The sequence below is a fragment of the Mustela nigripes genome, chromosome 2 (genome assembly GCF_022355385.1).
Source record: "Mustela nigripes isolate SB6536 chromosome 2, MUSNIG.SB6536, whole genome shotgun sequence".
NCBI classification, from domain to species: Eukaryota; Metazoa; Chordata; class Mammalia; order Carnivora; family Mustelidae; genus Mustela; species Mustela nigripes.
The window spans coordinates 158807883-158825626 of record NC_081558.1 but is presented as its reverse complement, the minus strand read 5'-3'; the positions used below and the strand labels follow the sequence as shown (position 1 = coordinate 158825626).

The following is a 17744-nucleotide window of genomic DNA, read 5'->3' as shown; positions in this document are numbered from 1 at the left end:
TGCGTTACTGGTTTTCGTGGGAGTCATCAGTCTCAAGAAAACTCACTCATCTGGTCTCCTCTGATGTTACTGGGTTAAAGAAACTAAGCCAGAGTTCAACAAAGTCTCCGTCCAGATGAATAAGACCGAAGACATCCGAGTCAAGAAGAGGACTTCATTCAAAGGAAAGTTGCCCTGGTGTCCAAAACTTTTTGTCCTGCCTACATCTTGGCTCTGAAGTAGGTGCCTCTGGTTCATGGTTCATTAGATTTCAAGCACAGGTCCTGGTCTGTAAGTGCAGACTCGGGTGTCTCTTATGCGTGCACATTCCTTAGTTGGATGAAGCCAGGATTTGCTGCTTCTTCAGAATCTCGGGCATTCCCCAGATACGCAGAGCCCTTGAGCCCCTGATAAAGACAAAGACTGATACAAAACTGGCACATTAAGACAGAACTTAAAAACAGTAGCTTGACTATAACCCAAAGATAGTGGTAACCTAAAGACCAGTGGGCCTCTAACCACATTTTTGTTTATTTTTTAGTGTGTTTCCTTCATGGTCTTTCTTGTGGCTTGCCCTATGCAGTTTGTGTACTTGTTGAGGGCCTTTTTTCTCGGTCTCTGACATTTTTTTTTGCTGAACTCAGTTTTTCCGAGACCCTCTCTCCTCATAGGCTCAGTTTTGGCCTGCCATCTGCATTCTGCCAGTTTCCGTGGCAGAAGAGGCCTCGGCTGCTTCCTGTGGGTCCCCGGCTGAGCAGAAGCATGCGGTGGTACCTTCTCCTGATCTGGGCCCAGGGCCTGAGGCAGGCTTCCCTCCCAGCCTCAGGTAAGGCCTAACACTGTGGCTTGGAACTGGAGGAAGAGGAGGAGGACAGAGAGGCTGGGAGTGGAAGTGGAAGTAGGCGTGAGGGAAAGAAATGCATGGTTTTCAGAGTCCTGTGTTCCCTCGTGTGAGACAAGGCAGCCTCTGGGAGGGAGGCGCAGTTCTGTTTTGGGTGGCAGATGAAGTCCTTGGGGTTGGTGTGTCTGACTGGCCAACCCAAGAGAGGAAACAGGGGGAAAGAAAAGGACACGGAGGAGGGATGATCAGTTCCCTCGTAGAAGTTCACTCCTGCCCCGTCGTTCGGTCTTCTGTCCTTGAGGAAAGTTCTAGAAAGGTGTTGTATGTTTTCTGGGGTTCAAAAATGTCTTCTTCACAGACTCCAGAGATTCTACCATTATAGATTGAATTTGCATTAGATCTGTTTCCTTCTGTATTTCAAACCATAGACAAGTGTTTCTGAGTGGGCACAGATGCTGAGGAACTCTAGTAGAATTTAATTTTTATGTTGTTTTTCTTTGAACCATTTGAGGGTGGAGCTGTGTCCAAGGTGCTGGAGGTGGTCAGTGCTGAGGAGGGTGGTTTTGTCTGGGAGAAACGGTTTCTCTCCCACCCTCCTTTCCTTCAGATTTTGTGACTTTCCTGAAGGTTTCTCCAGGTACCCCAAAGGGCCGTCAACCAAACATCCAGGTTTCATGTCAAATGATACTGTGCCCAGCACAGAGCTAGCGGCTGGAAGAGAGAGTAAAACAGAAGTGGTGGCTGACCAGGCTTGTATTCGAGGTAGGGAGATGAAATAAGACTGTGGAAATCCTCAACGAGCTCATCGTGAAGCTAGATTACAGCAGAAGATCCTGAGTGGGGGAAGCACTCCACTGTGTAGCAATTATGGTCTATGCGGGGAGTGACAGGAAGGACAGGGGAGTCTGTCATTTCCAAAACCAATTCTAGCCTCAAAGCCCTCTGGGATTTCTGTGGGAAGTTTCAAGTACAGCTGTTGACCCAGGACCCACACACACTCTCTCCCCTTCCCCAGGAGCTGTGTCAGGCAGGATCACAACAACGGGGAACGTTTCTGTGGAGGAAGGTGGCTCCGTCACCTTGCAATGCCACCTCTCCTCCACCACTGCCAAAGTGACTCAGATCAACTGGGAGCAGCGGGACCAACTACTGGCCGTTCGTCATGCTCACTTCGGGTGGCACATCTACCCAGCCTTCAGGGAGCGAGTGGCCCCAGGCCCCAACCTGGGCCTCACCCTGCAGTCGCTGACCCGGAATGACACAGGGGAATACTTCTGCACCTATCACACCTACCCTGATGGGATTTACAGAGGAACAGTCTTTCTGGAGGTCCTGCAAAGCTCAGGTATGCCCTCTGGAGCAGGAGGTGCTGATGAGCCTCACCCTCCAGAATAGAAAATGTGTTCCTGCCAAACACTCTGTAAGGGCAGGGTCCCTCGACCTCGGCTCACAAGCAGATCGCCCGGGAGCTTTAATGATGCTGATGCTGGCGCCCCATTGCAGACCAGCTGAAGCAGAATCCGAAGGGGTAAAGTTGGGAGGTGATCGGTTCCGATAGGTGATCCAGATGTGCAGCCAGAACTGAGAACCCCTGTTGTGGGTAAGAAGTGCACCTTATGTGTGTTTGTTGGGAAGAACAGTCGTTAAGGTCATTTGGGAAGGGTTTTCCTTTATTAGTTTAGCATCAATCACGCAAATTAGAATTAGCTTCTAGGTTGTATAGAGGATTAAAACGCAGTGTGTGCTAAGTGTAAATGTATGGTAATTTACGTTTGTGTGGTACTTCATAGTTTCCAGAAGGCTCTCACATTCGCTATCCATCTGAACACTGAAAGCGGGTCTCTGGAACGTGGAGAAAGATGACTGCCTCTGAGAGACAGTGGAGCCGAGTGCTTACGAGCTCGGACTCTGACCCACCAGCCTGGGTCTAAATCCTAGTGCTGCTGTTGACCTCAGACAAGATGGCTTAGCTTCTCTGTGTATCAGTTTTCTCATCTGTGACATGAAAACAGATGTAGGATTGAATTCCTTTCTGTAAGAAAATGCCCTTAAACGGGGCCTGGGGTACAGTAGACACCGACGAGGTGTTAGCTCTGAATGCCAGCCTCTCCCACGGGCCTGTCTGACGGAGGGGAAGTATGAACTCTACTCAGGGTAGGAGGGCTGGTTTTCACACAGGAGATCTGGTTTCACTAACCTATACCTGCTGAACTTCTACCTGCTGCTGTCAGTTGTGCTGAAGATTAAGTTTTATGACTTAGCAAAAAATGTGTAGACAGAGAAGATAAAAGTCTACTTTGAAAGTCTCTTTTCAAATGTTACTTCTTGGATGGCTCTGACACAGGTCAAGGCAGCATGCAGGGAAGAGCCTGTATCCTGTCTGGTACTGTGGACAGCCTGCCCCAGCCCTTCTGCCCCCAAAGCTGTGTTCTCCATGACCACTTTGCTCCCCATCTGCCTTCTTCGCCCTACATGTGGCCAAAGCAAGAGGCTGAGTCTGCAGGGCAGGAGGAACTCCTTCTGGGGTGCTGGGGCTCCCTCCCTCCATACCCTGTGGGTACTGTGAACACTGCTTGTCCTAAGTGACTGTGTTCTTTGGCCACCTTTCCCACGGTGTAAACCGTTTGTTAGAGGGAAGAGGGCCCAGCCTCTGCTGTCCCTTTCTTTCAAGGCTTCGCTGGACACCTGGGATCTGTGTGTCCTGTTTCTCTCACACCCTCCTTGGATCAATGATCCCACTTCTCTTCATAACTCCCTTTCTGCTTCTCCTCCTTACATTTTACATCTTAATAGAAGTTCACTTGTTCGTGCTTTAGTTCATACCGCAAATATTTACCAAGCACCTGCTGTGTGCCAGGTGCTGAGGGAAAGCAAAGGATAAAGCTCCGGAACTTTACTCCTGCCGGGGGCTCCCGGCTGCTGGAACGTGATAGGCTTCGTGCGTGAAAGGTTATTTGCTTTTTGCTCTCTTTTTTGTACTTCAATATTAATTTTATTTTAATTTTTAATTAAACTTTTTTCAAGTAGGATTATAAATATGAAATTTAATAAAAGAAAATATTCACTGTCTGGGTCTTTTTTTTTTTTTTTCCCCTGGATGTTATTGTTGGTTTCACTTCCTGATCATTATAGAAAGCGATTTTATCGACTGGAGGGCAAGAGTGTTCACAGCGGTCTGCTCTGGTGTCAGAACGGGTGAGGGGTACCACTGTTTGGGAGATCGGCCGTTGATTGAACGATGAGCTAGGCCGAGGCTCTGCTGTCCAAGAGCTGGGCTTAAAGACCCCAGAACTCAGAGAAAGGCCTGGCCAGCCCCCACCTCTGTGCCCTGACACAGAGTTTTTCCTGTGTAATGATTTGCCTGTTGCTTCTGCCTTTCACCGCCTCATCTTCGTTTTGTCGTCCCTCCAGTGGCGAAGCGCAGCGCTGCGTTCCAGGTCCCACTGCTGGGAGCCACGGCCACCGGACTGGCAGTCATCTGTGTGGCAGTGGTCATGGTGGTCACATTAACCAAAAAGGTAATGACTCCGGCTGCACATCTCGGTCGTGGGCACCCCCCCACCCCCACCCCTCACCATCCTTTTATGTCCCTGTCCCGTCCACAGAAAGACCAAGATGTGGTCTCCTCTGCTGTTCATGCTTTTTGATGGTCCTTGCTCCGCCTTTCAGTCAAGTTGTTTACGCTCTTCTTCTGTCCCCTTCCTGGTCTGGGAACTCCGGCCAGAAAGGCTAGACCTGTATGCTTCCCATCTTGCTGTCACCTACAGTTCCTAGCTCCTGCCTGTCCCTGAAGCGCTCCCTGGAGAGACAGATTTATCTGTCGTGAGTTTGATGCATCTGAGGCATCCACCCTGTGCTAGGGAGTTGCGTCCATTAGCTTACTTAATTTTAGCAACCTTTCATCATTGCTGGACTACCTGGCACTTTAGGAAGATGAGAAATAAACAATCCCCAAATTTGGGAGTAAAAGGTACACGGCAAGATCAGTAGGTATGTGAATCTTCTGTCTAGCTGAAGAGGTCACGCGGCCGAAAGCGTGCTGGATGGGGAAGTGGCTGGGGTAGTTTCTAAGGGCAGCACTGAGTGTGATTACAGGCAAGATGCTGGATCTCCCCTGCGCCCCGCCCCGTTCCTCAGATGAACAGGGGGCACATTCCCTGTGAAGGTATTAATGTGCTTGTGTTGTTAACGGGTAGCCACCGATACGGGAAAAGCATTTCACCACTTGTTTGGTCTGCCCTTTTGGACTTTTCAACACATCCTTAATTCCGGTCACCAAACATTTTGGGGAGGGCAAGAGTGGGATCGCCTACATTATTGTCCACCTCATCCTAGACCCTCCTCCCTAGTTCCGGATTCACATCCCCCAGCACCCCCGACAGGTTCTGCTCAATTAACAACCCAACTCTTCGTCCCTGACTTTGCTCTCTCTGGACCATGTACTGCTGTTGTTACTACTGATATAAGTGGGTTTATGGCCACCACCTTATTTTCTTCATATTTGTTTTGCCTGTTTTTTCCCTCTTCTTTCTTGCTGTCCTTTGAATTAAGTATTTATTATTATAAAAAAGATCTACCTTGTAATGAGGCTTTTTTTTTTTTTTTTTGCTATTTTTTTAGTGGTCACCCTTGAGATTAGAAAATAAGACTCTTGACTTATTGAAGTCTAGTATAAATTAGTGCCTTTATCCTTTCTTGGATTATGTGAGAATCGCAGGACACGTTAACTGTTTTTACCTTCCTTCCCAACTTATTGCTATTAACGCCATGTATTTTAGTTTTAAGTTTCTTTTAAATCCTGAAAGAAATTAGTCTTGAGAGTCAATTTTCACTTAGATTTACCCTTTCTGTTGCTCTTCATTTCTCCCTGCATTTCCTATCTTGTAACTGGAATCACTGTCCTTCTGCCTGGAGAATACTATGTAGTATCTCCTTCTGAGCAGGTCATGAATTATCCTGGTTTTTGTTTGTCTGAAAATATCATTATTTTTCCTGAACTTAAATGTGATGTATCTGCTTTGCTGGGTCTACACTTCCATGCTGGCAAGTGTTTTCTTTCAGCACATGGAGAACATTTTCCCATCGTCTCTGTTGAGAAATTATGTGAATCTTATTTTTGCTCCTTTGCAGATATGGCTTTTTCTTATGGTTCTTTAAAAATTTCCTTTCTCTTTGATTTTCAGCAACTGCACACTGATATACTTAGAAATGGCAGGGAACATACCATACTCTCAAGGTGGGTAGGTTAAGGATAGCTTAAAACAGATGTTTACAAAGGACTGGGCAGCATATAAGGAAACCAAGAGGGGAAGTGTAGCAACATGTTGGTGTCACCCCTCATCTTTAGGGAGAGGATGATTACTAGAACCTGGAAAGAGATTTGTGGAGGGGACCACATTGAGAAGTACTGTAGCTTCAAGGGAAGGCTACAGCTGGTCCAAGGCCACTGCTGGCAGAGAGAATGCCCGGGAAATACATACAACCCTCATCTTACTTTCCTTCCCTCCGTTCCCTTACGGTTGCTCTGTATTGGCTGAAATGAAACTCAAAACAATCGGGATGGAAGAAAACAGAAGGCTGGATGGAGAGCGGAGTTTAGGGGTTAACAGAGATGGTATCCACACCAGTTCTGCTCACAGACCCGGAAACTGGGCAAGAGGTCTTGACTTTCCAGGGGGTACTGAACTCAGCCTTCTCTTATGTACTCTTGATCTCTTGATTACATATATAAGTAACATCCTGTTGGCTTTCCATCTATATTTCTCTTAGGAACACTGCTTTGTTAGCCCATCTTAACATCCCTGTGGGTCAAGCTTCTCTGCCTGCCACTGCCACTGACTTCGTCAATATAAGCTTAAGCTCTGCCATCTGCCCCTGTATTATTTTGGGGTCTCCTCATCCGTGTTGCTACCAGGGATCCCGTTCTATGAGAGCCTTCAGCCCCAGCGTACAGAGCAGATACCACGAAGCCTCCTAATGATGCTGGGGCTCTCTTCACTAGCACATTCCTTTCCACCTTTGTGAAAGATTGTCCTCTTGATCTTCCCTAGAACCATAACCAGCCACTGGATTTTCAAAATTATGTAGTACAGGGATTGGCTAAGTTTGTCTGTAAAGGGCCAGGTAGTAAATCTTTCAGGCTTTGTGGGCTATGTGGTCTCTGTTGCAACAGTTCAACTGTGCCACTGTAGCATGAAAGCACCACAGACAATATGCAAATGAATGAGTATGGCTGGGTTCCAACAAACTTTTATTTATAAACACTGAAATTTGAATTTCATATAATTTTCATGTGTCATGAAATATTATTCTTCTTTTGAATTTGTTTTCAACCACTTAAAAATAGAAAAATCCTTTTTAGCTCACGGGCAGTACAAAAATCTGTGGTGGGCCAGATTTGAGCCATGGGCCTTAGTTTGCCAGTCCCCGATTTAGTAGGTTATATTGGGGAAAACTCTGTTTTTTTCCTCTTCTCTACTCTTAACACTGCACAGAACACTTCTAAACACCAGATGGGTGGGTTTATTCCCACACTGACCAATTCTTCTACACCATCTGGGTGTCCTACAATCAATTCAGTTCTGACACTATCTACTTGGAATCAACATCAGAATCCACAAATTAAGGACTCAGTCCTACAAGACTGCCCTCCCTTCAGACACCAGCTGTAAGTCCCAGATTGACACCTGTACTTCTGACTGACCGGCTATAAATTGAAGTTCCTACAGCCCCCCTCCTTGGGTTTGATAAGTTGCTGACAGCTCAGAGAACTCAGAGGAACCCTTACTTACATTTGCTGGTTTATTATATAACACAGAAGACGATAAAGGATACAGATGAACAGCCAGATGAAGGAGGTATGGCAGGATGAGGTCTAGAAGGGTCTGAAGCACAGGAGTTTCTGTCTCTGGAGAGTTGGGGGTGTGCTACCTTCCTGGCATGTGGATGTTTTTAGCAATCTGGAAGCTATTTGAACCCCATCCTTGGGAAGGATGTTTCTGGAGACATCATCGCTTAAGGATGATTGATTATGAACTCATTTTTCAGCCCTTCTCCTCTCTCTGGAGAAAGGAGATGGGGTGAGGTTGAGAGTTCTAAGTTTCAAATCATGGCTTGGTCTTTCTGGCCACCGGCCTCCATCCAGGAGCCCACCCAACACTGCCTCATTGGAACAAAAGAGACTTCTATCACCAGGAGATTCCAAGAACTTTAGGAGCCCTGTGTAAGACATTCTTATCATTCAGGAAATTATAAGGGTTTCAAGGAGCATGGTGTCAGGAATCAGGGTTAAAGACAAACATTAGTAGAAACTGAGGGAGAGGCATATATATGTATATTCTTCATGGTTTCACATACGTTCATGATAGCATCACCACTTCTCTGAGCATTTTGTGGTTTTTTGTTTTGTTTTCATAAATTGCCAAAGCAGTGTTACCTTCCCTCTTGACAGCAGTGTATCAGCCTTCTCTTCTGGGGCCCTTGTGAGGGTGTTACATCTTAAGTCATGAGATGGGTCCCAATATTGACAAGTTACCCTCAGTCTGATCTCATAGTCTACTTGCCCCAGGCCAGACTTTCACTCTCAGGATTCAATCCCAGTCATGTTCTCCCATCGTTGCCAGTACATGTTAGCCACATCCTTTAGGCACAACCTCTCTCCTCCCTCAGCATTCTCGGCATTTCCTCAGCTAGGGCAGGCTGTGGCTTTGCCCTAAATATGGGGTCAATGGCCTATAGGGCAGATGGAGACAGGTGCTAATGGGGCCCTAACTTCCATCAAGAGAATGTGGGCCATTTTCCAGCTCCAGATGATGCAAGGGAAGCAGGTGGTTCTCCAGTGCATCTACCCAGGGAGCCTCCTGGGAGTCATAGTGATCTTTCCTTTTCTAGACGCAGGAGACTTGCCCAAGCTTAGAATTCAGCCTGTTTGGAAGTTCTATCTCTTTTACAGTTAGGTCCTGTGCCTGGTCTTCAGTGCTGGAGATGGGTGTTTCTTGAAAGGCTGTCAAGTGTTGCTGCTTCCAGGTGTTGACAGATCTAAGCCTTTCATGTTCTCTCCTCAGTGCATCAGGGGGAATTGAGTAAAAGTTACTCAATCCCACAGTTCTAATAATCACTCTTTTCCCATACTTCTCAAATGTCAAAGATGTGGCATCAGCTCAGAATCCCCTTCAATCGGTGTCCTGTCCCATCTCACAGCCAGTGGTGGGATTCGTATTCCCATCTAGCTGGGGAGGTGTTCCCCTCCACACTCAATTGTGTTAGACCCAGTCCCCAGAAATAGAGCCTGACATGTGAATTCTGGTGACAGTGATTTATTGGGATGGACTCTCACGTGAAGGGTAGTGAGGGAAGCAAGACAGGGCTGAGGGAAGAAAGCCCAGCTTGATGTGGTCTCGGCTGGAGACGTGGTTGCAGTACGAATTGTACTCAGAGTTGGTTGGACCTTGAGGCAGGGAGCTGACTCTGAACACTCACCTCAGTCATCACTGACCACTGGCTGCTCAGAGAGGGTCCAAGAGCCATTCTCCAGAGAAGAAGTGGCTGTGAGCCACCCACCTTCTGTAGTCCCAGGGTCTGGGGTATGGGAGCACTGGTCAGGTAGGGAGGATCTGAGCAGGGCACCAACAGCATTCTCTACAAACCTGGAGAGCCTGTTGATTGCATTGTTTAGGAGCATGGACTTGGGAATCAGATAAACATAGCTTCGGATCCTGGGTCTCCCGCATGAGTTGCTGTGGTAGAGTCTGTAAAATGCGAATAATTATGATGCTGCCTATATAGGATTGTGGGAAAACTCGAGTCAAATAATTCATGTAAGGCATTTGGCATTTTTTTCTGGCATGTTACAATAAGTATTAGTTGTGAAGTTCTTGTAATTATTACAAATTTTGTAATAATCCTTCAGGCCCTGAGGAACCAGGCCTAGAGAGAGAGACCATGGTTTCAAAACCACAGGCAGGAGTCAGGGGGTCTCTCCCCACTCACTGATCCGTTCATTCCTTTTCGCTACTATGGTGGGTTCCTACCCAGAGGTGTGAGGAATAATCGTGGTCATCATGGGTCGTGCTGCTGCTGGACTTAAAAGAGGACCGCATCCCTTGATGTGGCCCAATCTGTTTAAAGAATATAAATACCCAATTCCTTCCCAAAGAACTGATTGTGACCTTTGGTGCTGGTATGCTCTCATTTCCATTCTTAGGTGGGCCACCCTTGTCCTGGGATCTTAAAACCATTTTGGCATCCAGGGTCTTCTGGGAAATGTAAACAGGCCTGAGAGGGTCTCTTAGCTCTTTGGTTTTCATTTCCTCCCACGCAGGAAACTCTGTGATTGTCAGTATAAAACAGATGGGGCTGAGGGTTGTCCTAAGGGCCCAAAGGGAGCTATGGAGATTGCAGCTGGGTCCTTGGAGGACAAACATTCCCCCACCCCCCCAGCCCCCGGGAGAATGTGAGGAGGAAGGATGCCTGGCAGTCATTGTGATGGAAGGGGACACACCGATTTCTCCTTCCCCTCACAGGAGGTCCCCTAGGAACTTTTTCCAATAGCTGCTTAGCAAAAATATGCATTTATTTCGTTGTAATCAATCCATACAGTATCAATATTTTGGAGTACCAAGTATTATGAAGTGCTTCGGTAAACAAAATTTGAGTCTGGGCTTGCTGTGACTGCCCAGGTCTGGAGCTCAGGGCAGAAGTTTGTGGGGCTGGTTTGGGTAGAGATCTGGGACTCTTCAGGGGGCAGAGGGACATATGGGTGAAGTGACTCAGAGAGTGTTGAGTACGAGGAAACAGAGGGCAGAGCTCTGGGGAACCCCTTTATTTGGGGAGCTCATGTGGGGGCAGGAAAAAAGCAGTCCTGGCTGGAGGGGAAGATGGGGTTTCATAGGAGGAGGAGAACTGAGAGAGTGATCCCATGGGGACCAGCGAAGGAGAGCACTGCCGAAAGGCAGAAGTCCACAGTGTCAGATGCAGTCAAGAGAGCAAGAGAGGTGAGGCAGAAGGGGGTTTACTGGGCTTACTGAGTAGTACATAGTCATGGGGTGCAGGGCTCATTGCATGGGGAGCAAGTGTAGACTCACTGGAGTGGTTAGTCCTGAAATCCAGCTGTGTGAGGCTGAGCAATGAAGGGTTAGGGAATTGGTGTTGGTAAGAGCATAGCCTTGCGTGTGTGTGTATGTGTGTGTGTTTAAGTGTGTAAGAAGGGAATAGAGAGATCACTGTAACCATGTACTATGTCAGGGAGTACCTTCTGAATAATGTCACCACATCTTCACTTAGTAGTGTGTTTGCTTTTAGAAGAAATCTCGTCCAGTCCATTGTGCGGAAAGTGGCCTAAGGACCGTGGCACATGAACAGGAGGAATGGAATGCCCGCATTCTGTCGTCACCTGGAAGTGGCGGCGAGGCAGGCACGGCATCCGTGGGCTGCTACCTGGAGCAGAGGGGAGAGGCCTATGCCGAGCCTCATGAATACTTCAATGTCCTGAGTTACAGGAGCCTTGGAAGCTTCAGTTTCCTGGCCGAGACTGTTTAGGGGCCAGAGGCATCATCTGGGAGATGCATTCCTGTGTCTGCGGTTCCGGGAGTGGGGGTGGTGGTGGGTCTGTGGTCTCAGTCGCTGCCCTGCATGCGTGCAAGTGGAGGTGCAGTTGAGGAGAGAATGTCATCCTCTTCCTGCATTTCCTCTGCCCCCTCCCTTCTCTTCCATTGTAGCAGAGCCAGAGGGAGCAGCTTGTATCTTGATTCTAAGGGCAAAGTTAAACCAAAATGACTTGGTTTGGAATCTAGCAGGTGGAGCGAACCCTGGGGCTCTGAGAAATGCCTTCCCCCTAGTAGCCCTGGGTGGGGCTTTGGTGGTCTGTGCCCTGGTAGAGTCTTATGGATGGTGATGGTGATGAAGAGGACGACGGTATGACCCATCTCATTTCTCATGGTCATTTCCATCCACATTCACACATCAAGGCATTTTAAGAACAAGGCATGGTATCGGCTTTCATGGGGAGGTTCGAGCATGATTAAACCATGCTTTTGGATCTCAGCCCTTTTAGACCTTACACTTACATGGAGGGAACAGTGAGGCTAGCATAGCAAGAACAGGAATTTTGTCCAAGGTGAGCCGAGAAACTGAACAGAACGGCTGAAATTCCCTCATGGAGGATCCCGGCACCAAAGGAGCGCACAGACCTTTTTTGGATTTTATTCCCTGGGCAGATAGTTGAAATCTCCTTCTGTTGGCTGTTCACGGAGACCGGGGATGGCTGGCAGCAGGGGACCCGAGGCCTTCCAGATGCGGCAGCACGGCCTCCACTGTGGGAGCTGCAGCCTAGTCCTTGGCCAGAACCTACCACCTTCTAATCCACTATGGAGTGGATTCTTTCCTTCAAGAATCTGTGTCCCACCAAAAGGAAAACATGTGTTTTTAAAATAGGGACTCTTCCAGGGAGGGGGGGGATAAAAAGTGGGTGATCAAGTGCTTAAAGATGAACACCCTCTCCCTAGATATTCTGAACCCTTAAATCTGAACCTAAACCCTTAAAACCTTTAAATCCTTTAATCCACCCCCTGAGCTCTTTGTGCTGGTTTCCCTTTAACTGGCATCCCAGTCTGCATCACACCACCACATCTCCTCCAGGAGCGAGGATGGAGGCCGAGCTCACGGGGACAGGTTTTCTTAACTGAGCGAGAAAGTGAAGCTAGGCTGTCATTGGCCAGGGCTGGAATCAAGCACTGTTCTGCTCCCTAAGAATCAGGCAGGCTGATCAAGAAGACATTTCAACTCCTACTCCTTGGATTTTGATTTTGATTTTTCTCACTTCTCTACCAAATAGGTGTGTGGTTAGGAGCCATGAGTCGAAATCTGTCCCGAGGGCTAAGTCCTTTGGAAGACAGATGGATGTGTGTAAAATGCTGTTAGGCACCACGGTGGTTCACCACACTCCTTGCAGAACTAGTGCAAACTGCTTGTGAGTAGAACACAATTCATGGACTGGAGATGAGCTAAAGTGTAAAGATAAAAAGGGAGAGGCAGTTTGATTGGGAGGAGATGTCTACTGGGTCAAGGCTAGACTGAGAGTGTTATTTAACGTGGTGACAGTAACTGGGAAATATCTACAAATACCATTTAGATGGTGATAAAGTACAAAAGGACCCATGGATGTTATAAATGGGTCAGGTTCCTAAAATGAGATTGAATTAGACAGAAAATTAATTTTCAAGTGGAATTCACTGAACTGGATTTTCCATGGAGAGCCAGAGAAGACCACCCCCTAAAAGCCAGGTTCCTGGAGACCCGTCCTTTGCAGCCATCCTCCACGGGTAGCCGTCTAGTGTGTGAGATGTGGTTAGTCTGCATTAAGATGTACTGTGCTAGAAGTGTAACCTACATACCGTATTTTGAAGGCTTATTGTGAATAATAAGAATGTAAACTATGATGTTAGTAATTTAAAAATATTGATAACATGTTAAAATGATAGTATTTGGGATAGACTGGATTCAATAAAATGTTATTAAAATTAATTTCATCTATTTCTTTTTACTTTGTTCCTATGGCTACTAGAAAAATCTAAAATTGCATATGTGGCTCCTGTTACTTTTTTTTTTTTTAAGATTTTATTTATTTAGTTGACAGAGAGAGATCACAGTAGACAGAGGCAGGCAGAGAGAGAGAGAGAGGGAAGCGGGCTCCCTGCTGAGCAGAGAGCCCGATGCGGGACTCGATCCCAGGACCCTGAGATCATGACCTGAGCCAAAGGCAGCGGCTTAACCCACTGAGCCACCCAGGTGCCCCTCCTGTTACATTTTTTTTGGACCATGCTTCATTAGACCCTAAACCCAAGCCAAGCAGGCACCAGGGACAGATGTCTATCTCTGACTGGTGGTCTCTTTTGTTCTGATCCATAATAGGGTTTGAGGAGGCTTTCCCCTCTTACTATGGAGGGAAAACACATAGGAAAGGACTTTCCTTTTGAAAACGTGTAGGAAAAACGTGTTTTGAAAACATGTTGTGAAAAACACGTAGGAAAGGATTATGGGAGAGATGGAGGTGGGAGAGTGTTAAGTGCACATAGGGAGTAATCCCAAGCTCTCTCGGAAGGGGAGAATAAAGGAATTAATGAGTGAGAGTTTGGGGAGGAATAAATATACTGATTCTCAATCTTCTATTATGTCACATTTGAAGCCTGAGCTTATAGAATCTGGTCTATAATGCAGAGAATTACCCTGAACAAATAAGATAAATTTTGAGTCATGGAGCTTTGAGACAGATGATCTTCATGAGTAGACAGGGTTTTCCTGTGCAATTTTAATTTTGCTCGTTCCTTCTCACCTGTGGGTTCTTGGAGATGCATCATCACATACTCAGATTTCTACAGATCCCATCAGTGCTGAGCTGGACAGACATGACATGACATGACTACTAGATTAGACATCACAATTCTAGTAATTCCCTTGCATATGGAGAAAACGCAGAAGAGGTATGTTTACAAGCCATTGGATGGGTCTACAGATGCTGTGCATTTGGAAGGGCTACCACCAGGAATAAACATGGCGGTCCTCTTCTATTCTCCTGTGTCTTCCTCCCCCCCTGTGTTCTTCCTATGATCAAAACAAAGCAGGAGGCCAAAAGCAGGCTGTGCGTTTGTGTATTTCAGACTCTTCCCAAAAGGTATCTGAGGTTCTTATATTTTAAAATTTTGTGTTTGAAGTGTGATAAATTTTTAAGCGGTCAAACATATCCTAGATAGTGATGACTTTTTAAAAACAGGGAATTGTCATTGCCTTCAGTCTCCATATTTGTGTTTACTATTAAGTTGATCTCAAGACCCACAGATGATTCATTTGCTCCAGGAGGGTAGAATAGTCGAAGATTTTGCGGTAGCTGAAACAGTAGGAAAGTGGAAGGAGAGCTGTCTTTGCACACTTACAGGGATGCCGTCCGCAGGAGGATGTGGGCCAAAGCAGCCAGTCCACCCCACCTTGCGAGCAGCAAAGCATCATCCAACAAATGAAATTGTTATTTTAAATCATTAAAATAAATGATCCATCAAGATGCTGTTCGGGTTCGCAAAAATCGGATACAGGCAAACCTCGCATCATGAAATGTTGGCTTTTTTAAAATTTTCTACTTCCTAGAATATCAGGAGAACTTAGGGGCTCAGTAACTGAGTGGCAAGAAGTCAATATTTAAGTTTACGGAGGTCACCTTTCAGCCCGGAGTTCTCCTTAAGACTATCTCCATCTCCCAGGCCTCAGCCCAGGCGTCTGTGCTCCTCACTCAGGCGGGAATGTCCCTCCACACTTGCCTCCTCCAACCCAAGGCCTGCAAGTCTTGGGGAATCCCCAAACTCAACTGCTTATTCCTCGGACCCTTCTCTGACATACCCTACCCATGTATCTTTCTGTTAGTTTATGAACTTCTGTGGCACTGACCGTCTGAATAGAACCACTTAGCTTTTGATCTTATAGGAATCTTTATTCCTAGTTGTTAGATTTCAAGGCTTACCATCGTTAAAGTAGTTTTCTTCATTCCCTTCACAAACTGCACAATGTTGAGTGAATATAGGTGCCTACTGAAGACTTGGTGAATTTACTTCAGTCGGGTTGACTGCCCTAGGGACAAATCTATCTCTATCTCGCCAGTGATTTCTGTGAGGATCATGAGGTTAGAGAGCTCTTTTGGGTAGGGCTGCCTATGAAAAAAGGACTATGGGGCAGATAGGAGCCTCTTGGGGGTTCCCCAAAGTCATCAAATGGGGACATATTTTGAGCCACGAGCTTTCCTTGGATACAAGGGTAGAAGGGTGTAGTGTCACATGAGTATTTCCACAGGAGGCAAATAGATACCGATTTGCACATGGAAGGAGAAAAAAGGAAGTAAATCAATTTAGATGGGAGTAAATGAGCCATAGGATCACATGTGAGTTTTGGGCAGGGGAAGAAAAAGGCCCAAATTTATCTTATGTATCCTAAAGTGATTTCAGTATCAGCAATTCTGGGATTCTTACGTCTTGTATCAAGAGGGCTGATGTGTTGAGAATTTCTCTGGCCTTTAAAGTATAATCCTTAATTTGGATCTCTCCACCTAGACCTTGATCACAGGGTATGAGAGAATGTGAAAGACCATCTGGAACAGAAGCCTTGCCACAATGTAAAGAAGACGCAATACAAAACCCAGAGAAGATTTTTTTTTTTTAATTATTCCTTCATATTCAAACTTCACAAACAGTGTGAACTTGTACAATACCTCGGAAAGTGAAACTTACAAAAAAAGTGCTGGTAACATTTAAAAAAAAACAACAAAAACCCCAAAAAACAAACATCATTCTTAGCAACATCAATTACTCTTCCACACAAAACAGAAACCTTGTAAAATTTATTTTCGTATTTTTAAGGCGTAATACTTCCGTATAAAGTATATGCAAGAGATAAAACTTCACAGTATTCCAAAATGTCACAATAATAATAATAATATAATAGTATAATGAAGCGCTACAGTTAATTTTTCTTTTTTTGAATGTTTTTTTTCCTGTTTAAATAACAAATACAAGTCACAGGTAAATATACGTGAGAAAAATACGAGGCTAATATTAAATGGCAGGTAAGGGTACTGTCACTGTAAGAAAAACTGGCAGGATGTGTGTATTTAGTCTATATTTTAAAGCACTTGATAGAAAAGGCGTATGCAAGGTTTTTCAAAACAATTTCTTGTTTGTTTGATAACTGACAACAATTTTAAGAGTATAATGAGAAAAAAAAAAGGAACAAACTCCTTCTCAAAACTATTGACCTGCTCATCCCAAACCACGCATATACTGATGGATGGATGGATGTGTGTGTTTCTGTATACATGGGTTTATAGGGTACACAGATTGATACAAGCAGTGTTCCATGCCCACCTGCAAAGATTGGAGGGGACAGTCTCTGCAGTCCTCGAGCCCAAGCTCCTGTTGGGAAATTATTCTTTCAGTTTAAAGCTCGCTCTTTCCTTGCCTTTCCCTCTTTCCAAACTCTTCCCCAGTTCCCAGGTCTTCGGTCTGAAAAGATAATCTGGTTAGAAAAGTTGCCCTCCATTCAAAGTTCACTGGGAAATAGATACTGCGTGAACAGTGACACCCACACGGACATTGAAAATACCACTTGGACGAATGAATGTGTGCATGTGTGTGCGTGCGTGCGTGTTTGTGTGTACAGTAGCAATTGCAAAAAAGGGACCATATTCCTTTCCATACTAAGATACAATGTGATAAGAAACATTTCTGTGCAGGGAAGAGGGCTTCTTTGAATCTTATCACAACACTGTGGCAGGGGAAATCAGGAAATGGGTTCACCTTTCAGCAGTCACCACAGTAAACTTCATTGAGAACGCACGTGCCCAGACGTCTGGACTGTGCACGTGTGTGTGTTAACAGCTAGCCATTCAGCCAACAGGTAACAGAAAGACAGCAGATAGCAAAACACGTCAATAAGGTGCTCAAAGAAAAAAGTGGCACCCACTCCTCGAATGGATGGCCACATTAAGGTGCTTCAAAAAAGTTTTTTTTTTTTTTTTCAGTTTTTATTTCAAACATTAAGAGAGTACTGCTTTGCACACGGTAGTTCTGAGCCAGGCCAAGGGTTTTGAGATTTCTGACATCTTCCATTGAAAAGGGCTTTCACTGTAGTTTTATTCAGTTTGTCGTGGGTCACTTGAGTCTAAAGAATTTTTTTTTAATGGCCAAAAACTGAAATCAAATCAACAGGACTAAAAGAAATAACAGATGAAATGGTATAGAACATTGCGCCCATTTTTCCTCTTTCGCTAACACTGTTCCTTTTTTTTTCTTTGTTACAATCCATTCCTTGTGAACATACAGAAGTAACCAAAATCACTGCAAGTGGCTGTTTTTATTTTTTGTGATCTGTTGCAAGAGTCCAACCTTGTTTC

General features: G+C 45.6%; 1 protein-coding gene across 1 annotated transcript; it reads left to right on the top strand.

The window, feature by feature from the left end:
- The first annotated feature begins 655 nt into the window (after nucleotides 1-655).
- Nucleotides 656-13329, top strand: TIGIT (T cell immunoreceptor with Ig and ITIM domains). Its single transcript, XM_059388116.1, has 4 exons — nucleotides 656-805; nucleotides 1836-2165; nucleotides 4232-4338; nucleotides 11120-13329. The coding sequence occupies exons 1-4, from the start codon at nucleotides 742-744 to the stop codon at nucleotides 11354-11356; spliced, it is 738 nt and encodes a 245-aa protein (XP_059244099.1). The 5' UTR covers nucleotides 656-741; the 3' UTR covers nucleotides 11357-13329.
- The last annotated feature ends 4415 nt before the right edge of the window (nucleotides 13330-17744 follow it).

Coding starts and splice junctions, on each gene's coding strand:
- TIGIT (XM_059388116.1), top strand. CDS start 742: ATGCGGTGGTACCTTCTCCTGATCTGGGCCCAGGGCCTGAGGCAGGCT. Junction 806..1,835: donor GGCTTCCCTCCCAGCCTCAG/GTAAGGCCTAAC, acceptor CCCCTTCCCCAG/GAGCTGTGTCAGGCAGGATC. Junction 4,339..11,119: donor TGGTCACATTAACCAAAAAG/GTAATGACTCCG, acceptor GTTTGCTTTTAG/AAGAAATCTCGTCCAGTCCA.